The following is a 22,986-nucleotide window of genomic DNA, read 5'->3' as shown; positions in this document are numbered from 1 at the left end:
TGGCATAAATCTTGTACACCAGGGTACTGAACGCCTTTTGTTCTCAGTTACTCCTCTTGCAGAAAGTGCAGGATTAATTATTGAAGTGGACTTGAACAGAAGAGAGTGCTGACAAAGACTTTTTTTTCATCCATAATATACCGTCTGCACACACAAATCCCACCACGAGCTCAGACTAGAGAGAATTACTCTCGCGCTCGTATCCCATCGTACCTGTTCTCCTGATTAGAGGTTGGATGCACTTTGAGCCCAGTTGTTTTGCACAACCACAAACCCAGCCTTCTGTGAGTGTTTGTTTTAATGAGTCACAGTCTGATTTTAAATCCATTTATAGGGTGCACGCCCCCAAAAATCACAGGTGTGTAAGTCAGCACACAGACAGACCTGTGAGTTGAAATGTCAGTCGACCAGTCTGTGTTTCTACTCTCCATGGTAGAAAGGTGTGATCTTCATGCTGATTATGTCATAGAGAAGCCAATTAGCTCCCATGTTTATGCACATCCTGATTAGTTTTAAGGCCCCAGCATCTGTCTCTCCTTTCCCCCCAGTTCTTAATGGTGTTGCTGTGGGCTGAGTAACCACAGCAACCTGGGATTTTTGTAATGCGATTCTGTGCCAGGAAGAATTGTCTGCTTGTCAAATGTCTCGAGGCGTATGTGAGCCCTGCTTCTGCCTCCTAATGGCCAGTCAAAGCCAAGATTGGTATGAAAACCAGATATTTCTTATATTAATATTTTCTTTTATGCTCTCACACTGCTGAACTAAACAAGTTACACATAAGAAATGCTGTAATAGTGCAGCACAGTAAGCACTCAGCAAACCTTTTGCAGAAGAATAAGAAACTAGTGAGGGCCTAAACTCTGAGGTTACATCCACACTACTACGCTTTCATTCTAAACCCATTACTTTTGCTTCTTTTACACCTTACGTCCTCACGACTCTGCTGTTTTGAACACCCAAAACTGAGACATTTGATAACGATGAGGCAGACGACCCTTGTTGCTTCTGGACTGGGTCTTATCAGTTCTGACCTATCCGTCCCTGATCTTCACGCCCCTATCGCCTGATTCTTTTCTGTAAGAAAAGCAAACATCAGTTAAAGGCTTGTTTTGCTTTGGGGAGTTTTTACCTTTTTCCGATGCGAGGGTCCAACGACAGAGGATGTCATATGCTGTACAGAAATGTGTGATTTGGGGCAATACAAATCATTTGAATTGAATTGAATTAGCCTCGACTACCAGTGGCTCATTTCAACGTTGATAACGAATTACGAGCGTTGTCGACATTGTTGTCTCCATCTTTATGCTAGCTAGCTGTACCTCAAGCTAGGAGGTAAATTCCAGTGTCCAGATGTTGTCATGCCAAATGTACATTAATGGTCATGTGAGGTGTGTTGTAAGGCTAAAACCCAGTCTGGATGGAGATACATTTGTTTTAAATCAAAAACATAGTGTTGTGGATGAAGCGTGAGTTCAGATTGGCTCTTCCACACTCTCGCTTCAAAAACATGATGTCTCACTTTACACGTAGTTCCAGTAAATTACTGGGATAACCTCACTTTCAGGCACGGCTTGTGAATTTTACTATTCACACATGCGAGAAACATTTCCATCTTGCCCATTTTCACACATGAGCTCATCAGGGATGGTCCACATGTGTGAAAAAAGGATCTTCAGTTTTCAGTGGTGGGTGGAGGAAAGCTAGGAGCTCCATGTTACATCTGAGGCTGAGTCGAGGGTGGAATGGACAAACACTCTCTCACACTTTCTTAAGGAAGTGAAAAACGGTCAGTGAGAGCTGCTCTGCCTCTTGAGTCGGAGAACAGATGCAGTGTTTGTGCCTTGGCCCTTTGCCAGTACCGTGTCACTATCCTGGCTCTGTTTGTCCACTGTAGAGGCGTGCAAATACCAGCCAGTGCAAGCAAATAATTCCTCAGTTGCCCACTATAGTCTGACGTGCAACACTGGGTAATCGTTAGATAATTTAGCAGCGGAGATGGCAGCTTTTTATTTGCGATTTTAGGTGGTTTTCCTTGTCTGATTTCCCCTCCGACTTGCAGCTCTCCTGCGTAAATCGAAGTCAGCCTGAGCGGAGCGGAGCAGGTGGCTCAGCCTGAATGACTAAAGAGGAACAAAAAGGCCACAGACACTGCACGCTTTCAGCAGCACAGCAGAGAGTAATGTGAGGAAACGCTTAGTATTCAGCTCATATTGACTGCTACTCAATACACAGATACTGTGACATTTGTGAACTGATCCCTCTGTAGCTTGGATACAAGAGAACTTCCTCTGTGCAACTCCTATCTGAGTGCTAATCCGGGTTATTAAGTACCTCACAAATCAAGGTACTGCTTAGGGATGTGGTGTGTGGCCTAAAATGTATATCACAGAATAGTTTTGTAGAAAGGACGCTATCATTATATCACAGTATATACCTTTTTTCAATGTAGATGCTTCTAAAAGGGTAGAGCACATTTAGAACAATTCGTAATGTTATATTTTACTTAATTATTGTCATCTATAGTGGTTTACGGAAAATTTAAATGACTAGGAAATAAATGTTTTCATTTATTTAAATACTTGCTTTGATATAAAAATCTTGGTATTAGTAGTTTTACTAATGTAATATAATCTGCTTAAAGATAGTTTTAGGAAGTTAAACATCTCATAATTCATCTCTAATATCTATTTATGTTGCTGTGAAAACATCACCTTCAAACAACTGGATTTATTCAAGTTCATCAGCGAAACACATTTTCCAAGATTACATTTGAACACATCATGATAGCGGTATAATTTAACTCAATTTTAATACCAGAGACGTATAAGGAGTCTCTCTGTCACTCCTCTGCATTCAAAATATGGCAACTTCCATTCATTGGTTGCAAAAAAAGCCAAAATGGCGACGGCCAAATCGTTGTACTCGAGGCTTCAAAACAGCAGTCCACAAACCAATCGGTGACGTCTTGTTGACTACATCCATTTCCTGTCTAGAGTATATGCTTCCACCTCTAGTGCCTCTGATCTTACCGTGTCATTGCCGATTGGGAAAAAATGCATTTTGCATAAATATTCCATTGATTATTGAGGTGCTTATTGCCACTGAAAGTGCATGAAAAGGTTTTCATTGCACTTGCGGTCGACAGCATTAGCTCGTCTCCAGTAAGGGTGGTTTTGTTACTAAACACACTCGTCTTGCAAGCTCTTTCATTTTGCATTTGTTATTTGATCCATAAAACTTTTTAAAAAAACACTTTATTCTTGAATTAATTGGTATTTTTATCGTCCGATTGTCTTCAGGGCCACTGACCGAACGTCTCTCCGTCCACAGAACCAGCATCGTTTCAGATCGGCAAGATCTTGCTTCCTCTCCCTGATTCACTTTCTTTTCAGGCTGTTTTGATCTCACACTGTTTCCCCCCCGCCACCACTTCCCAGTTTGCATCTAACTTCCTTTCTCTTCTCTCTCTCTCTCTCTCTCTCTCTCTCTCTCTCTCTCTCTCTCTCTCTCTCTCTGTGTCTGCTCTGAAATGTGAGTGGGTTCCTGTGAGAACAGTTGTTAAGCCCAGTGTATGATCTGGCACAGAGTTAAAAGAGTTCCGTTCTTTCAGTTTTTTTTTTTAAGTCAGACACGCAGGCTGGGTGATCCAGGGGCCACCCAGAACCGGCCCCCTCCTCTGAGGGCCAGCCAGGTAAAAGAAACCAGCCCAAAGAGATGTGCCAGTTCATGTGCAAGCGGTTTCATGCAGTTGCATTTTCACAGTAGAGCCTGCACACACACGAGAGCTTCATGAAAACCGCATGTGTGACAGCTCTACAGTGTTCCCATAAATCCATACTCACTTCCTGCTGAAATGCTTTCTTTTCTGATGACTAATCTCGAGCTTACTAAGTGCACTCAGAAATGTCTTGATTGTATGTCCATGTGGTGAATGTTTTTATAGACCCCACCATTACCACCACCTTAAGACAGAAATCTCAATGTAGTTTTTTGCACATGGCAGCCTTATGTATCCTGCCTGTATCCCGACTCCAAGAAGCATGGCTTTGATCATAGTCCAGCAGCCAGATTACCCATGAGCCCCCAAGCTGCTCCCCAAGGTCAGCAACTGGCAGTAAAACTGTAGATTGCTGGGGTCAGTGAGTGGTTACCCCTGAGAGGTTTTTGAGTAGACACTATTGTCTTTCTAAGGTGCTTTCACAGCTAACCTGTTTTGTTTTGGATAAAACAAACTTCGGTTTGTTTGCGCGGTTGGTGTGAAAGCTGTCAAACAATAACCTGATGCAAAGAAAACCAAACAGCTCCTGCCTTAAAAGTTGGGAAAAGACTCTGGTTTATGGTTTGAAAGCAAACAGGATTTCAAACAGGTAAACTACTACAGGTGTAACTGTTCACAAAATGCACGGCTGGTAGATACCTCAGTTCTTGGGTTACAGTTCGATAGGTTTAGAGAAAACAAAGAAAATGCATTTTTGTTCATTTATTTTGAAAATCATTACCATTCAACAGTTGTTCATTTGCGATAATTCTTACTTTAGCAGTTGAGGCAGTTGTCAATAATAAATAACACAGTTTGACACAAATCATGGTTCATTGAGCTTGTTTAACCCCGCTAACCGGGCGATAGCAACTTGCATGCTTCAGCGCTGCCACAGCTGGCAGCAACTGGTGCGCTGCCAAATCTGTTCTGGGTGTAAAACCCATGCTCCAGAATCCTATAACCTATTCAAATGATCCATCTGCTGATGGTCAAATCTGTTCAGGAAGCGACCTTATTGATCTTTATTTAAGGCCATATATGTTAGGACATCAGGGCTGCATATTTCCTTATTAATAGTTCAAAAGCTCTCACTTTTTATAGTTGGTATCAAAAAGTGTGTGACGACAATCCCACGATAATGATCCTCATATGGGAACAATTTCACTCCCCGACTTTGGCACAATGCGTTCACACCTCACTCATCTGGGATTTGCACAGAGGGGGCTTTTGAACAGTCTTTTCTCGAAAACCAATATTCATCATAACATGCAGCCGGTTTGCAGTCTTATGATACTAATAATGCTTTTAATCAGAACATGAATATTTACATCAGAGGAATTAAACTGAATCTGATTTCCCCTCGTCGTTGGTCCTGATGATGCCGTATGACAATAGCCAAAACATCCAATCAGTGAGTTACTTGTCTGTATAACTTAATATTTACTGCTATTGGTTGGTTTGTAAAAAGTCTGTGTGAAGAGAAACTGAATCCAAACTAAAATGCAGCGATGTATTATATTTCCTTTGTTCTGGACCAAATGAACCCAGCTACAGGTGTGAAAGCACCTTAAGATGTTACCATTAGGCTAACGGAGAGATGCTTTCACCGACGTGGAAGAACATGAGGGAGGAACAGTAGGAGAGTTTGGAAGGCTTTTGAAAACTTCCTGTTCTTATCACATGTGATTCAAGCTCCCATCTGGGCTCCAGACTGCTCGGAGTGTTTTCGTGCCTCTAGACTAATGTGTGGGGCCTCATTTGCTATGTAGTGAGAGAAACAAACAAGCACAGAGAGTTTGTCGGGTAAATAGGGTAAAGCCTTTGGAAAGCCAGAATGCTTTATTGCCTTCTTTCCCTCCTGACAAATGCAGTCAAGTAGATAAATGGTTCCCACTGAGCCAGCGGCTCAGGCTTACATTTTATTGATTCAGATTTCTGCTGCTTGTTGAATCCCTTTATTGAATTCTGGTGCTGGCATAGTGGAGAGTGGTCCAACAGAAAGACATGGAGAGTTTTCAGGCAAAAAATGTCCCTGGCTCACAATTTATCCAATTGGAAATGCCTTTTTTTTTTGCCAGAGAAATCAATACCTGGGGAAATTAAGTTAATTCATCACATTGATGCACAAATCCTATAAATCCAATAATTTCATTACACTTTCCCCCAGTGGCTTTGATACAACCAGATGATTATTGCAAAAGCTCCCTCAGTATATAAGTATAGACTGTATATAAGAACTATGACTTCAACCTATTGTGGACGGCTATTTTGAAGCCACAAGTGCAGCGTTTTGTCATCGTCATCTTGGTTTTTGGACGTTGCTAACGTGTTTTTTTTTGTTTGTTTGTTTGTTTTTGCAACCAGAAGTGAAACAAGAAGTACAACCGAATGCTGATCGAAAACATTTTTAATCCACCAAAATAAACTTTCATGAAGTGTAAAACACTATGAAAGTCTTAAAGTTTTAAAAAGAAAATACGGACAACTCCCAGACCCGAAAATATCTTCGTAGAGACCTGTCAATCAGTGTGTAGCCCCGCCCTAAAGCATCCCCTGCTTTATGGTCTGTTTGACTCTAAATGGAGCATCATTTACTAAATGAACATCATGCTGTATTGAAGAAGACTTGAAACTAGAGATTGAGACCATAAACTCATGTTTACAATGTTTACTGAGGGAATAAATCAAGAGGGAAGTAGAGTCATTTTCTCATAGACTTCTATACAACCAGAGGAGTCGCCCCCTGGTGGACAGCAGAGAGAATGCAGCTTTAACACATGAAGCACTGACTTCACTTTTCAAGTTGAAGGTTACCTGCTTGACACTTGTTCTTAGTTGAATTCAACACTTAAGCATCGGCTAGTTCTTAAATTATGGCTTCACTTGGTGACATAAAAAACGGTACATTCTGTACCATTTAGCAGTAAATGTTCCGTAATGTTCGACAGTATTAGATATCTACTTAAAGCAAAAACTGTATTACCCAAAATGTCAAGCTATTTTTAGGGCGATGGCCCATTAACTTCATTACCGCCCTGGAGCACCATCACTGCACTCTCTCCTCAAAAAGTCCCTCTCATAAGATTCACTTCACCGTCAAGAGACCCATAAATAGCAAGTGCTCCTGTGTAGAGTTTCCATAGAAACCAGAGAATGGAAGTTTTTCTTTTGTCTCAGAATGAGAGAGGAGACGACGGCTCCCGAAGAGGAAGCTGTGTCATGAGGTTCTGCTGCGACCAGATCTGAAGCTCCTTGTTTTGACAGCGATATTCAAATGTCAGTGAGGGAAAGTTTGGCATATCTCATTTATCATTATTTTTGAATCATTTTTGGTGATCTACTGGGTACATTCAGTTCCAACGGGAAACTTTTCAAAATCAGTGAAGCAAGAGGAAAGCAGATGTTCAGCTCTCATTGTTTTGCCGCTTATAAACACAGATATGTTTCTGCAGAAAGCAGCTCAAAAATATGCCTATAAAGTACAGCAAAAATATGCCTATAAAACCATTTTTTATTATTTGTAACAAACCTACTGCCAATACAGTGAAACAATGGTTTTACCCAGAAACCAGACATGGAAAACACAGGAATATGAATAAATACATTTTGAAAATTGTTAGAAGCAACTTGCATTCAAAAAATCAAGTACAATTTCAGCTTCTTCTCTGATTTTGTGTACTTTATCACTCACCCAAATGTGTCATTGGTTAGTTATGTTGATTACAACAGTCTCATTCTGGCTACTGGCTTTCATAAACCTGATACAGCTTCTCTTTGTAGTTCAGCTGCTGCATTTTTACTCCAACAAACCCCTCAGGTTTCTACAGTCTGTGGAGGCAGAGAAAGAATCCTGCTCTACAGCGGCCATAAAAAAAAGACCATTAGGAATCAATTTAAACCTAATGCGGCTCTAATGGATTCAAGATGTCCCCCCAGAGTTCCTCACTCCCATCATGTGTCAGTGCTTGTACCACGATGATGGTGGCAAGATCTTCAAGCTAACGGCGACGTGCTAATGAACAACAAATGTCCCGTGACCACCTGGTCAGCGTGGCAGATGCCGCCTGTTGCTACTTTTGGATGTCTGACATGTCTTGGCCCCGGAAATGTTTGTAGAAGGGCGAACCAGACATAAAACCCCCACTAACCCCCACCAAACGCACACCCCCGTACACACTGTTTTGGCAGTGGTGCCCCCTGCTCATTCTCCACCCCCTGCAGAGTTCTGGAGGTGTCCATATGGGAGTGGAGTGATGTCTGGCACTTGCACAGAGGGGGTAAAGGTTTTATGTCTGCTGTGGTTAAACACAACCCTTGAACTGCTGACAGGGCAAAAGAAACCCGTGACCTTGACGTATTCGCAGTAGCAGGTTTATAATGTACTGTGATTTCTGTTGAGCTGGTTGATTGTGTGAACCATTTTTTAATAGCGTGACATGAAGCAAAGGTTACTCGAGCAAGTCTGTCTGAGAGGGATCACATGAGCTCATTGATGTAAGAAGTTGACGTAGTTGTTTTGACGTCACCCATTGGTTTAAGGTCACAAGTTCGTCATTTGATTAATGATTTAATAATTAATTCATGCTTTGTCAGGTCTGTCCGCAACACAACAAACCTTTAAAATACTTGTTTTTTTCGCACACAAAAAGGTCATGGAGCATTCGGTGTAAACGGACCACAACAATTCATTAGTGTGTTAAAAATCCATCTTTACAGACCTATTGTCTCTTTTGTCTTTTTATAACGTCTCTTGCAAACACCACTGTGTAAAGGCAAGCTGTCGGTGTAATTATCCCCATTTGACCTAGTCTTACCTCCGTAGCACTACATGCATGCATTGTGTTTTTATGCCCGTCTGCTCACTGGTTGTTGACATTTGGATGTGCTGTAGAGCAGAACACTTTGGGTAATTCAGTTATAATCCAGTGCTGTGGAAGAGAACACTATAAAAGCCAAATCCCTTTAGCACACAGGACTAATTGCATTATCTGCAGTACAAGAGTAATTGCACAGACCAGCTGATGCTCTCTGCACATTGGGCCTAATCTCTCTCTCTCTCTTTTTTCCTCTTTCCCTTTCTCCCGCTCTGTTTATCCATCCGTCCCTCATTCATACACACAGGTAGGATAACAGCATTAGCATTCTCTGCTGCACGTGAAAAATGTAATGAAGAAAAGTTGTGGGTCTGATGTTTGAATACGGATTTCCAATAGAGCGTGAACACAAACGGGGCGTCTAACCCCCTGAAAGAAAATGAGTGTTAACGCTTTCAGACGTCTGGTTTTTTTAGAGGAGCCGAATGAGTTTTGCCGGGACTTTTTCAGCGTAGGAGGGGAGGAGGGGAGGAGGAGAGGAGGAGGAGGAGGCACTGTTCTCACACATGAAAGTGGAGAATTAAAGCTGCATTCACACCAAATCAGGCGTTGCGAGTGAGCGTCACTAAAATGGGTAATTTGTGTGACGCCATGCTGGGTCCTACGAGTGATTATCTGTCCACATTTACAGATTAAAAAACATAGTTTATATGAATTTACACACTTTTCACTTTAAATATACACCTTGTTTGTTTGTTTATCATATCTTTTCTTTTCTTAAATCATGTCTTTTAACTACTGCATGTGGTTTGTTGTCACACGGCAATCACAAAGCCAAGTTCCTTGTATGGGCAAACGTACTTGGCAATAAACTGTTTCTGAATTAGATTCAGATTTACTTTCAATAACCAATCGGAATGTGAGGTCCTTCAAAACCGCTTTTAACTGGTGCACAAGGTCAAACTAAGCGACTACACGTGACATTCCATCGTGTTTTGGTCGTTCACGCCGCTCTTCTTCCTGTGGGCGTCAGGGGTTTGTTTTGAATGCATCCTCAGACCTGGACCCATCTCACCTGTCTTCCCGATTGCACATTGTTAGACAGACGGTTCAGGAATACTGTAACGCTGCAGAAAATAAAACTGTTTGATTTGATCTTTTATAAGCAGGTTGTTGTTAAAAGGCAAAACAAGTTTACCCTTTAAACTTAAGTTAAAAGTGAAGTTTCTCTTTTGATGGATCTTTACAACTATTAACAACTGAAAGATGTGGTGTGAGGAAGTTGTGAAAGAAGCTGCCTCATGTAGCTCACTTAATTAACCGCCGTGTCTCATTCTCTGTTTATCTAGCTGATAAAGTTTATTGCCATATTAAATTCTCAATGTGTTCATTTTAACTGATAATACGCTTACCTGATCTGCAGTCTGCAAAACAACATATTTGATTACATGTTCCTAGTCTGAGAAAGTTCAGCTGCTGAATGGTATTATTGTATTTCTTATATATATATATATATTGTTGGTAGTATAAGAATGAGAAAAAAAGATGGTGTACAACATTTTATTTTGCATTTGTTTGTATTGATTTAAAAGTATAATAAGGCCGTGTCCGGGGCCTCAGAATAACGAAGCACAAGCCTTTTGGTTACCTGTGGTCTGAGTGGGGTGTTGCTGCTGTTTAATCAGCTACTTTTAAATCTTTAAAGAGGTTTAAAGAGTCTGATACAGCAACCCAACAGGGGGGGGTGTGCTGCTGTATAATTACTTCCATATTTCACCACAGATGTTGAGAACAATTGGAGAGGTGTTGGGAGGAAAAAAGCTTGCCTGCCCCTCCATAGACCAGAAAAATCTCATGTATTTTATTGTGTTTTTTGGGCGTTTGGAGCCTGAACTCATGCAGACATGTACCTTTAATGCGGCCACTTCCTGCGTCTGTGGAGGGTTTAAGACCTGTGTGTGTGTGTGTTTGTGTTTGTGTGTCTGGCAGCCTGAGGTGACTTTTTTTTATTTTTACAGCATTCATGTTGTTGCAACTGTTTCCTACATTCCAGTTTTGAGCAGCGTCTCCTCTCTTCTCCAGAGGGGATGTTTGGTCAGGACTGATGATTGGTGCTCCTTTTACTCAGGTCCTCTGCAGACACAACAGCAGCGTTTCCACGGATATTAACCCCCACAGCCATCGCTCATCCCGGGTTGTGCTCCGTCCTGCACACCCACACCACCTCGTCTAGAGTCAATGTCTAGATTTTCTCCCCCCCCTCGCTGTGTTAATCTTGAGTGAAACATGGAAATATAAATCTGCTGACAAACTGTTCTTTAATGAGGCCGGAACAGGGAGTTAAAAAAAAAAACAGCTGACAAAGTATCCAGTAACAGTGTGGGTCCAAAACTTATTACGAGTGAGTTTGTCCAGTACAGAACTCTAAAAACTTTAACTGCTAATTTAATAGAAAACAGAAGGGACATCTTGTCTTACAACATAAACATTGGAATGTTAGAAAGGACATTTCTAGTACAGTCAGGTCTTGATATTAAGCTTTTTGTTGTTCAGGTTTATGTGTTTAACTTACCCAAGAGGCAAACTTACTTATTATCCTTTAACTTTGTTATTGACATCTATAGTAGTTATTTGTATAAAAACATACAATTCAAAGGATTTAAATATTTGCTTTCTCGGGGCATTAGTAGTTTTAATAATGTATTTTAAGCTGCTTAGAGCTAGTGTTAAGAAGTTAAACAGTTCATAATTCACTCTTACATCTCTTTTATATTGTTTTGAAAACATCTCCTTCAAACAACTAGACTGATTCAAATCTTGGAAAAAACTACTTTTACGAGATAACATTTAAACGTATCCAGATAACGTTGTAATTTACCTATACCCACTGCTAATTTTTACTGTTTGGAGCTTGAACACACCACAATGTAACTAAATGGAACCTCCGCAAGTCAGCTCCGTTTATAAGCAGGGCTGCGTGGAGACACTCTGCTGTCGGCTTAAGAGACTTTCACTGAGAGAAAATGAATTATAATATAACGAATCTACATGTCTGATTTAGTTAGTTCCAAATGTTTCTATGCTATAAGATCAGTTATTTAACCAAGCAGGACTTTGCTTTCCTCTTACCAGGTGCTAACAGCTGGTAGAGTTGCACATGCAAAACTTTGTTTACTTCATTTTTTAATGAGCGCAATCACTTTTACCATGTGCAAAAGTTATTGCATAGCACTGTTGACTTTGGACACTTTGATTCTACTAAAGGTTTTATTAAGTCTTTGGCCTCAGTGGTGCACAAACAAGCGCTTACAAACTTGCCCAGTATTTAAGGGGGACGAGCATTTCATATTTCCCCTGTAATCTGATCTTATTGGCTTTGTGGAGCCTGAACCTGTCATTCGCCACAAAAATGGCTTCCACTTTCATTTGCATTTTCATCACGAAAGCTCCCTGCCAGGCCTGGGTGGGCTCCAAAGACCTGTTTTTTTTTCCCCCCTGAAAGGAGCCCCAGTTCCAGTGCAGTATGCAGGGGGCTGCAGTGCAAACCCCCCCCACCTCCCTACAGACTGGACCTGCAGAGCCAGAGACCGATTGGCTCTGTGCTTTAGGCTGTGTGATTCTCTGCAGCAGGGTAATGTCACCCTGGCTCACCATCACGGCTCATTCTGTACTTTTATTCTCCTCTGAGCCTGTAAACGGTTCATTAGCCTTTAACAAGCCTGCAGAGCCGGCTCTGAAGCTCTGCTTTAACCCTTCTCTCTCTGGATCACTTCTCACCCTGGCAGTTCGTGGGACCTAGTTCTAGTTTCTTATCACCGTCTGAAGTCCTTCTTGTTGTTAGTTTTCAGAGTTGAGATCCAGTCAGTTTGTAGTGTTTGTGATTCTGATCACTGCAAAAGATGTCTAACAGCAGAGGGATAACCGGTGGGGGGGGGTTTGGACTGAAGCCTTCCTCATGGACACCCACCCTGAATGGAGAACATTGATGCTCCTCTATCCTGCTGCACCCCCCCTTCTTCTACTCGCTGTCCCTCTTTCCCTGGATTGTCATTCCCTGAATGGGCCTTTCAGGACTCCAGGCCTAGCAGGCTGAGATACAAAACCTTTCCTCTGCAGGATAAAGGGACGGAGCCCTGGGCCTTCTGAAGGCGTTAGTCAGCGAGCCACAACCAGCCGGGCGCATCACACTTAAAACTGAGAACACACAACATGGACTGTTTCACTATCGGGGACAAACAGACAGTTTACCGTCTCTGTAGAAACATTCACTCTCACATTTATGTCTCCTTTTTGTGTCTAAAAAGTGTCTAAAAACACAAATTTAATTTCCCATAAAGCTGAATTTCTAGTTGGTTCAGGAGTGACTGTGAATACTTATTTGAAATCTTTTGTACTGTTCTGAAAAATGTGCTTTTGATTGGTGAATAATTTTGTGTGATTCCTGCAACGTCTTTTTTTAGCTGTGCTACTTTATTTTATTAAATTGAGAGTTCATTCTTAATTCTTTATCCTTTATTTTATTATTTAGTTTAATTCTTGCATTACTTTTTGTTTTGTGAGTGTAAGCCATAAAAAGATCTTACTTTCTAAATGTATCTTTGTTATGGTAATCTATAGTGGATATTTGCATAAAAACACAGAATTAAAAGATTTGGAAAAAATAATTGTATTGATGGTCGTTAGTAGTTTTAATTATTGTTCTATAAGCTGCTTAGATCTAATGTTAGGAAGTTAAGCAGGTCATAAATCATCTTCAAATAACTACATTTAATTCAAGTTTCTCACCAAAACTTCCTTTTTACAAGATTACATGTGAACACATCATGATAAAGTTATAATTTACCTTTGCCTAAGTCTCATTTCATCTGAACAGAGCCTGAACGCATCATAATGTAACTGAATGGAACCTCCGTACCTTAGCCGTTAGCGGTGCTGCTAACGTTACTAGCTCCTGCTGCTGATTTAAACACAGATTTGTTGTCCATAATGCAATGTTATCATGGCGACTACAAAGCATAAATCCTGATCAGATATTTTTACTGCCAATTCGATCAATAAAACCTTTATTTCACACTATGATGGTAAAGTCCTCGGTTCACATGAGTGCCAAACTGTGAGGGGGGGTCAGTCCGTTACACCACAGGCCTTACATCAGACATCTAACCAAAAACACGTTAAAAGAAACACATTGACTTTGAGATGATGAAACCAGAAGCTCATAAATGCTGACTCATTTCTGTTTTTTTAATTGTATTACAGTGAAACTCTTGTCATCCCTTTTTCTTAACCGTCTCCCCGTCTTGCCTCTGTTTTCAGGGTGTACCCCAGCTCCCCTGCGCCAAAGCGCTCTACAACTACGACGGCAAGGAACCGGGCGACCTCAAGTTCATCAAGGGCGACGTCATCATCCTGCGTCGGCAAGTGGACGAGAACTGGTACCACGGCGAGATGGCCGGCGTCCACGGCTTCTTCCCCACCAACTTCGTCCAGGTCATCAAGCCGCTGCCGCAGCCGCCGCCTCAGTGCAAAGCCCTGTACGACTTTGAGCTCAAGGACAAGGAGGCCGACAAGGACTGTCTGCCGTTCTCCAAGGTGAGACACGGTAGCCACGGCGACGCCAATTCGCAACAGGGTCACAAAAATGACCCGTCATTACAGTCTGTTAATGTATGTGTGTGTCAGAATGTGAAGGCTGTTAACTGAAATGGTTCAGATATTTTAAAGCCAGACTTCTTGATGAACAACTGTAATTAAGCTGAAAAGAATGAATGCCACGGCCTTAACTACAGTAATTAAGTGGTTATATCTGTCCAGCTGTTTGGGCACTTTGATGTTTCACTTGTTTATATGCCACATGAGCAAAAACAGAAACACGCTGACTAAGTGGTTTTCTAAACAGAATGTCTTCAGACTCTTGGGCACGTCCCTTTTAATAATACATCGTCCCAAAACTCGTTATTTCTGTTTCGGTGTGTTTATCCCTCGAGGAGGCGAAACAATGCTTAGTTAGCAGCATCCTTAATTAAGTTCTTCCACTCATGCAGCGCCGCTCTGTGTCTTCAATTTCAGGATGATATCCTGACCGTGATCCGCAGAGTGGACGAGAACTGGGCAGAGGGAATGCTGGGAGACAAAATTGGAATTTTCCCCATCTCATATGTAGAGGTAAGAGAATGAAGGAGATTATTTAATGTCAAAATGTCACAAATCATTAGTGGAATAAGCAGTTATTGAAGAAGTATAAGTAAAAGTCCTCATACCTCAATTAAAAAAACAAACACTCTTTTACAAGTTAAAGTCCTGCATCCAAAATTTTACTTCAGTAAAAGTATGTAATAATCAAGAAAATGTACTAAAGTGGAGACACTACAGCTCAAGATTAAATAGATATCACAATGATTTTTTTCTGAAAATGTATCTTTCAATATTCAAATTAGGCATTATTTTATTCGATTTTTGCTAATTTTTCTACATTTCCAGAACATAAATGTGAACATTGGTTAAAGCCAAGTTCAAAAGCCTTGTTTCATTGTGTTGACATATTGGAGTCAAATGTTTTTACAGAGAGAATTTTCGATATCACTTTGTATCACTCCGTAAATCAGAAAATACTGTCAATAGTAATTCAAAAAATCAATCTTCTCCATGTTATTATTAATAAAACGTTGTATAAATCAGGCTATGAATGATATCTGAACAAACCCCTCTGTGTTAACCTTCAGAATATAGAGAGGAATGAAGCTGTAAAGTTTGGTGTATGTAAGAGCTACTGAAGTGGAGATTTCTGGATCAGAGTCTGAGAAAAAACTCATTTAGAGAAAACGTCCTTTAAAGATATGTTTAGTTAAATTACATACATGTTGAAGACACTACAGGTGAATAGGGTAAAAAAATAACTAATAGATATCAACATGAAACTTCACCAGTTGATTACTGACATTAAGATGATTATTTTTTGTATTACAAGTTTTCAGAAATGTTATGTTTAAAAATGCAAATGAGGCATTATCTAATGGTAACTTTTGGTGAATTTAGGAGAAATCTACAGACGAAAATCAGAAAATGTATAATTTACTGCAAAACAATGCATTGTATTACATATACTTATTCATCCGCAAAGTAACTTAAGTCATCAAATAAATGGTGTGCAGTAAAAAGTAGAATATTTGCCTCTGAATTGTAGTGGATTAGAAGTAGAAAGTAGCATAACAATAGAACAAGTGAAGTAAAAGTACCTCAAAATGTTGTTCCCCATGAAGTCCCCCTTATCCTTTTAACGTAATGTTTATGATACTTCTCTTCCTTTTAAAGATCTCGTACGTTTAATAGAACCACGAAACGCGTCTTTGAAGCTTCACAGTCTCTCTGAGCTCCACAAGTCTCACTTAAAAGCTTAGAATAATCCAGACAGCATTAAGTCAATCTTTGTCCTTTTTAATTCATTTTCCAATTAAAAATGTGTCAAAGACTGAATGCGTTTGGTTTCAGTCTTTATAAGGTTTTGGATTGACGTAGTGCAGAGTGTTTTTAAGGTTTAGTCCGTGGGAGAGGATTCTTTTTTCAAAGCTGTGACAGTTTTCTTTCTTCCTTTCAAATGTATTCTTTCTTTTAATATTCATATTTTTACATACCGACTGAGGCTTTTGCAGAAACTGCAGGGTTTTGTTTTGACACAGCACTGTAGCAGAATAGAATATGTATTCCTCCTCTGACTGGATGTTTTGCAGTCATGTTGAGGGCTTCATAAACAAACATATAGAGGATCACGAAATGTTCTGTACGTTGTGCACAACCAGTGAATATCTGGGTCAGAGTGTCTTCATTACCTTCGGAGCTTTTGTTGCCTTTTCAGTGGTTTACATACATTAATCTACAGTTGCTGTTAAAGGTGGTGTTACATGGAGTGAGGTTAAGGTTCCTCACCTTGTAAGTTGTTTTTCATTTGTCTGTGAGAGGGATGATGGGATGATAAAGGATTTTATTGCAGATTGCGATAGAAAACAGACACAATAAGTGGATCGTGGTGGATTTTCAATATTGAGATATTTGTGAATATTGTCACAAGTGGGTAAAAAGCCACTTAGGTCGCCATTGTGGTAGAAAAGTAAAAGAAAAGAGCCTGGTTTTCGAAAAAAATCTATAAGAAGAAATGGCAATTATGTAAGAAAAAGCAGATTCATATAAGTTGCTATTTAAAAAAACATATTTATCATTTATTTTCATAGGACCTTATGATTTATCATTCCCTTATTTAAGACTGATGCAAATATTTGTTTATGAACAAAAAGAAAGGTGACGTGATTCCAGTATGTTTTGAATAGTTTTATAATAACTTTATTTATATATCACCTTTTAAAAAAAGCAGTTTACAAAGTGCTTTGACAGACGAAGCAAAAAAAAAGCAAAACAGGAAGCTCAACAATGAGGCCCAAAGCCACATAAAACAGAACAATACTTAACACGGTTTAACCAATCGATACGATAGAAATGAACGAACAAGCTTATTTTGATGATTATCGGGATAATATCATGAATCTCAATTTTTTTGGGCCAGGATTTATCATGACATCATATAGGATTTAATCGCCTATTAGGGTAAAAATAAATAAATCTGGTCTGAATCGAACACTTTTTCTAAGCTTGTTTACAAAGTTTCCTGTCATGTCTGATCTGTGGAGGGAAACATGAAGTGCATCTTTGGATGTATAGATGGGAAAAACAACTCTGAATGGAATTGCTATTAACTCTTTCAGCCTCTAGTAAATTCATGAACAGTTACTGATTTGGTTTTGGTTACACTCAAACAAATTGTTCCCAAATTTAAACCATTGACTGGACTGTTGAGTCTGAATTGTAGATCCGTATTTCTCGCCCTGATCCTGCTGCTCACCTTCTCTCCCGACTGGATAAAGATGGAGATCTTCCCTGAGAACGTTATTCTAGAGAGTGACAGTTTTCATGATCACTTTAATACTCCCAGCTCCATCGCCCCTCTGTATGTTATTTCCACCTTACTACTCTCTCTTCATCCCTCCCCTCCACCTCCTCTCTTCCTCTCTCACAGTTCAACTCGGCAGCTCGGCAGCTGATAGAGTTGGACAAGCCGTCGGACTCCGGCGGAGACTCCGGTGAGGGGGCGTCCTCGGGGCCCCAGAGCAACGGCGCCCAGCGTGCAGGGGAGAAGAAGAACAGCAAGAAGAGACATTCCTTCACCTCCCTCACCATGTCCCACAAACCCATGCTAGCTCCGCCCCCTCAGCGCCACTCCATGGAGATCAGTGGGCCCGTCCTCATCAGCTCCAGCAACCCCACGGCAGCCGCACGCATCGGGGAGCTCAGCGGGGGGCTTTCCTGCAGCGCGCCGTCACAGGTACGATACTCCACAGGGAGGGAGGGGGTGAGGGAGGGAGAGCGGCTGCTGCATTGCCGGTTCTTTCCTAAAAAGTTTAACCTTATGTGTTGAAGAATGCAGTTTGACAAATAAGCTCCATTCAAGATAAGATATAACTTAGATTTATCCCGAGAGGAAACTGCTGTGCAGCAGTTGCAGTACAGAGTTCACCGTTCATGGAAAGTGAGTTCTTGGCAGGGCTTCAGGGAATGCATTTGTGTCCGGACCAATCAGAGGAGCTACTGGCAGTGTGTGTGTGTGTGTTTGTGTTTGTGTTTGTGTGTGTGTGTGTGTGTGTGTGTGTGTGTGTGTGTGTGTGTGTGTGTCGCTATGCAGAGTTGCAACCGATTGTTCAGAACAACAATAGAGGCTCCTACAGAGGTTAGCGTAGATGCTATAATAGCAACAGTTACGTCATTGAAAGGAAAGTAAAGCAAAGAGCAGCACTGAAGGCTTCTATCGATGGGAAAGATGTTTTCACTCATCTCCCGACTGGCTTCATTTGATTAACAGATCAATCAATCATCAAAGTTCATTTATATAGCACCTTTCAAACAAATTGAATGCAATTCAAAGTGCTTTAAAATGACTGGAAATATGAAAATGGAGAGAGGATGAAGAGTTCCAAGAAAATAACAAAATACAAAACTGAATAAATTGAACATGGTAAAACAGTTAATTAATTATATTTTGAGTGAAATAACATATGTATAGATACCTAAAACCTTTTTGTTTCTAAACAAAACCTTTCATTATGTTTAAGTGTCATTTTAAGACTTATATTTATAGCGTATTCATGCAAAAGTCCAGCCTACCTAATTATGAAATGGTTCATCTATCACCTAGTGTTTTTTTTTAATAGTTTCCAATTACGGTTTTTCAGATTGTTCTGTGTAATAAACCATATTGTGCATCTGGTTATGACAAAGCAGGAAGCGTGCAAATATGAAATCTATTCAAATATTATATTAAACCTAAATATTTAGTGTCTTTATGTTTTTCTATGCATTTTTGAGCAGTACAAGGAAGGATGTGACCCTTAAACACAAAATTAATAAATGTGCATCTCTTGCTTGTTATAATTTATCATTATGGTGGCATTCTTTAATCCAACGCATGGGAGGAAATTACTTTCCTTACGGTTGTTCAGTGGTATTTAATTGCAAAACTGTAAAAAGCAATAGATAGAAAAGGCAAAAAGTGCACAATCATGCATTTAATTTTTTTTCCACAAGATGTTTGTTTCTGTTCAAAGGCTCCGCTCTCCTTCTGTCAGCAATTAAGTCTGACTTCCCCTTTTCTCCCCATCATACCGAACGGGCTTCTGCTCCATCCAAGCGTTTGAAATCATGGATGCGTGACTCTGCTCGCCCACAAAAAAATATAATAAATCGACTCCAGCTCAGCCCTGAAGGTTTCCACACGGATCCCGACGTGACAGGAGCTCACAGCTGCTTTGTGGTCGCCAGCCGTCTGTGGTTTGGTGTCAGACTGTCAGAACAACAAACATGCAGATTCACAAGTGTCCCGCTGATTTATCTCAGTCTCAGGCCCTTTAATGAGCTGAACTCAAATGTGCAACTTATATTAATACCAGGAGGTAAACGGTGTATGAAATTCATGAAATGGGTGTTACCCATTATATGGTGAATAATGAATTAATTGTTCACCATGTGTTGATGATTCTATGAGTGTTACCACAAGTCTAATCAGGTGAAGGAGATCCATCTCAGGATTTAAATCTGTTTATCTTGTACTTATTATTCTTATTGATCATTTAATTTATAAATTGAACATGTGCAATTAAATAAAATGAACATTAGGGACTCAATTTTCTACATTTTTGTCCCCCACCTCCACCCCTGGTCCCAAATATAATTTGGATAATAACAAAAAATTAAATAATAATAATGATAATTAAAAATAAAATAAAAATACTTTAAAAAAAAAAAAATATATATATATAAAAATATATATATATATAATAAAAAATTAAATATTTTATATATTTTTTTATTAAACTATTATATTTAATTTTATATATGTATATAAGAGGAAAATGTATAAAATATGTTGATAATAATTAAATTAATGACAATGATAATAAAAATAACTAATAATAATACATTGTTCTTATTACTTTGAACATTGGCCGTCATGCTCTGACAATAGCACAACTTTTTTCTTTGTTATCTAAACAATATAAAGACAGTTTTTAAGGGCCAGTGGTTCAACAATATTCTGAGACAGATTCCACATTGTTGTCACACTTTAAGGTTCTGGGAGCTTGTAGCAAGCTCTGTTTTTTCTCCTTATCGTCTGTCTGCTTGTTTGTCTGTTATCCCTTAAATCTTCTTTTCATCTTGTCTGAATACGGCAGACTTTCTGAAATGCTATGTTTCCAAAACTCCCTATTAAGCTCAATCATTAATCTTTCATCTACAGTGTGTTTAAGTGCGTCTTTGTGTGAGAGGTAGATGGGTAAAGTGCTTTTCCCCAGTAAAGTGGATCTTGAGGATCTTTTTTTTTTTTTTTTTTTTTTTTACGAACCCAAAACCTTTCATGTTACAAAGATTTATGTATCTTCAAAGACTGGGTATCCATGCAGAAGGTGTAATCAGGTTTTTAATGAGTCCAGACTTTTCTCACTCATCATTATCAGGAAACCTTCAGAATAAAATGATTTAAATGTGCGCTTGTGATCTGATCTCCCCGGGGAGAAACGGGGCTAACAATACGTTTGATTTAATAAAAAAACACCCTTTACACTCTCTCCTTTTTCTTTTTCCCACTTCACCTCTACTCATCCTCTCTCCTTCCCACACCAAGACAAAAAAACAACAACAAAGGTAACCCTCAGTTGCACAGGGGGACAAGTAGTCCTTTTTTGGAAAATGAAAACGTCTCATCTAGTACTTTGGTAGATGGGAGGAAGAATTGTGTGAAGGAAAGTAAATATATTTATTTAAATTAGCACTGCACACCTGCCTTTGTGATCTTTAGATGTTTCCAGGCAGCCATTTTCACTAACAGTGTCGCCTCTTTGCTTTTCCTTTTTGGCACACCCAGAGCACAATAGATAAGAAAGCAGTCGAGGATTGAGTCTGAGGGTTGGGCTGCTTTCTGAAAGGCTCACCTTAAGAGTGGAGCAGTCATGCATGAAAAGAGAGAGAGGAGAGAGAGAGAGAGAGAGAGAGAGACCACAGGCTACAGGGAGATATTGTGTGTCCAACTCCCAAACAGTATGGCCTTGTTACTAGGACAGCACCGTGACTCACGTGGGTGACTGCTTGGAGAAGCCACCTCTCATTTATGTCCAATGAGATGACCTGCTGGATGGTCACCTGGTTTCTTTTGACCTATTAGATCATCAGACCACTATTTCTTTTGGTTTGGGTGCCAGGATACAATCCCATGTGTGTTCTGTGAGAGTCGTTTAAATACAATGTGGTGTGCTGGGCTCTGAAATACAGTAGGGTTGATGATTTATGATTCCCATATGTCCTTTACTTCCTTCCTGAAATCAGAATAAGAATGATTAAAAGCATATGGTGTTTACTTAAAGGGATAGAAGTGATGTTTGTATGAGGTTCTTCTCCACAGTCAGTGTTTTACTACAGTAGATGGAGTTTGTAGAAACAGACAGGAGAACCAGCACGGAGCAAATCAATGTTCTGCTGTGGACGTATTTTAGACTCCTAAAAGAATCAATATCAGTTTAGGTTAATCCAGCGGGCCCGTAATGCTGGGCCCGCTGGAGGGAAAGGAGGCACGGGAGAACCAGGACTGAGCGGGGTAGACTGTCAAAACCTGCTGCAGTAAAATCAGAGGTTTTCTTAAGGGACAACTTTTGTTCACAATTGTTCATCAAAATCAACACTAAATGAAAGTAGTAACTTTAAAGAGCTGAACATTTTGACTTTGGAATGATTTCTGTAGCTCAAAGCAAACTGAATAATAATAAAAAAGACAAAAATAATAGTCACCATTAACTTATCAAGACCAGCAGCTCCTGTGTTCTGAGAGGTAAAATCTCTGTTTGTGTGAATGTAGTCTGGTGTCTTTGTAGAGAGCATAGATAACAGCTTCAGTTCTCCGTCATAAAGGTAAAATAAGTAAAATACTAAACACTGACGATGGAGAAGAACCTCATACAAACACACTTCTACTATCTCTTTATGCACATTGTATTCTTCATGTGTGGGTGAAGCTTGCTCTAGATTTAATGGTCCACATCTCTCTTTTGTTGACAGGTACACATTTGCACAACTGGACTAATCGTGACCCCGCCCCCTAGTAGTCCTGTTACCACAGCAACGGTCTTCACGTTTCCCTCGGAGACGAGCTACACATCCATCTCTGTGGTACGTGGAATCCTCTGCAGGTCTTACAAATCTTGTAGTATACGCTTAATGTGGCTATTTCTGTATCGCTAAATGGATTAGATTAATATATGGTTACAATGGTTTAAGCCAGAGGACATACATGCATATTTATAACGATATAAGACACATTAATTTGTGTTAGACAGTGCATGTGTCATTCTGTGGATCCATTTAATACATTTATTTAAATCCCAACACTTCAGGCTCAGAAATAAAGGTTGAATATGTTTACATAAGTATAAAATATAAAACAATCAATGCACATAGCAAAACTTTTGCTGTCCCCTGAGGAGATGAGTTTGTTTTGATGAGAAGAACTTCCTCATGGCACTTCCCACCAGCTGCTCACAAGCAACAAAGTTACTCCAGGCAGTGAATCTGTTTTAATCTGGATTAGATACAGCAGCTTTATTTCTCAACAAACTCAATAAAAGAAACATATAGGAAACTTTTTAAGCAGAAATTAACTTTGTGAAATGTTTCTGCTGAGGGGGAAAAGAAAAAAGTTGAAAACTACGACATGTCAAGAAATCCCTTCAGCCCCCAACATAAAACCAGCACGCACACTTCCTGTCTGTCTGTCTGTCTGTCTGTCTGTCTGTCTGTCTGTCTGTCTGTCTGTCTGTCTGTGTGTGT

General features: G+C 39.9%; 1 protein-coding gene across 1 annotated transcript in view; it reads left to right on the top strand.

Annotated features, from left to right (window-relative positions):
- The window catches only part of sh3rf1 (SH3 domain containing ring finger 1), a 48,363-nt gene that overhangs the window by 13,239 nt on the left and 12,138 nt on the right, over positions 1–22,986 (top strand). Inside the window, exons 3-6 of the mRNA XM_054603326.1 lie at positions 13,891–14,166; positions 14,644–14,739; positions 17,639–17,944; positions 22,219–22,329. Coding sequence (XP_054459301.1) covers positions 13,891–14,166; positions 14,644–14,739; positions 17,639–17,944; positions 22,219–22,329 — 789 coding nt within the window. The remainder of the gene's footprint in view (positions 1–13,890; positions 14,167–14,643; positions 14,740–17,638; positions 17,945–22,218; positions 22,330–22,986) is intronic.

Source organism: Anoplopoma fimbria, chromosome 8, assembly GCF_027596085.1.
Source record: "Anoplopoma fimbria isolate UVic2021 breed Golden Eagle Sablefish chromosome 8, Afim_UVic_2022, whole genome shotgun sequence".
In the NCBI taxonomy this organism is placed as follows: domain Eukaryota; kingdom Metazoa; phylum Chordata; class Actinopteri; order Perciformes; family Anoplopomatidae; genus Anoplopoma; species Anoplopoma fimbria.
The sequence above is the reverse complement of the archived record's forward strand: the minus strand, read 5'-3'. Positions and strand labels throughout refer to the sequence as shown.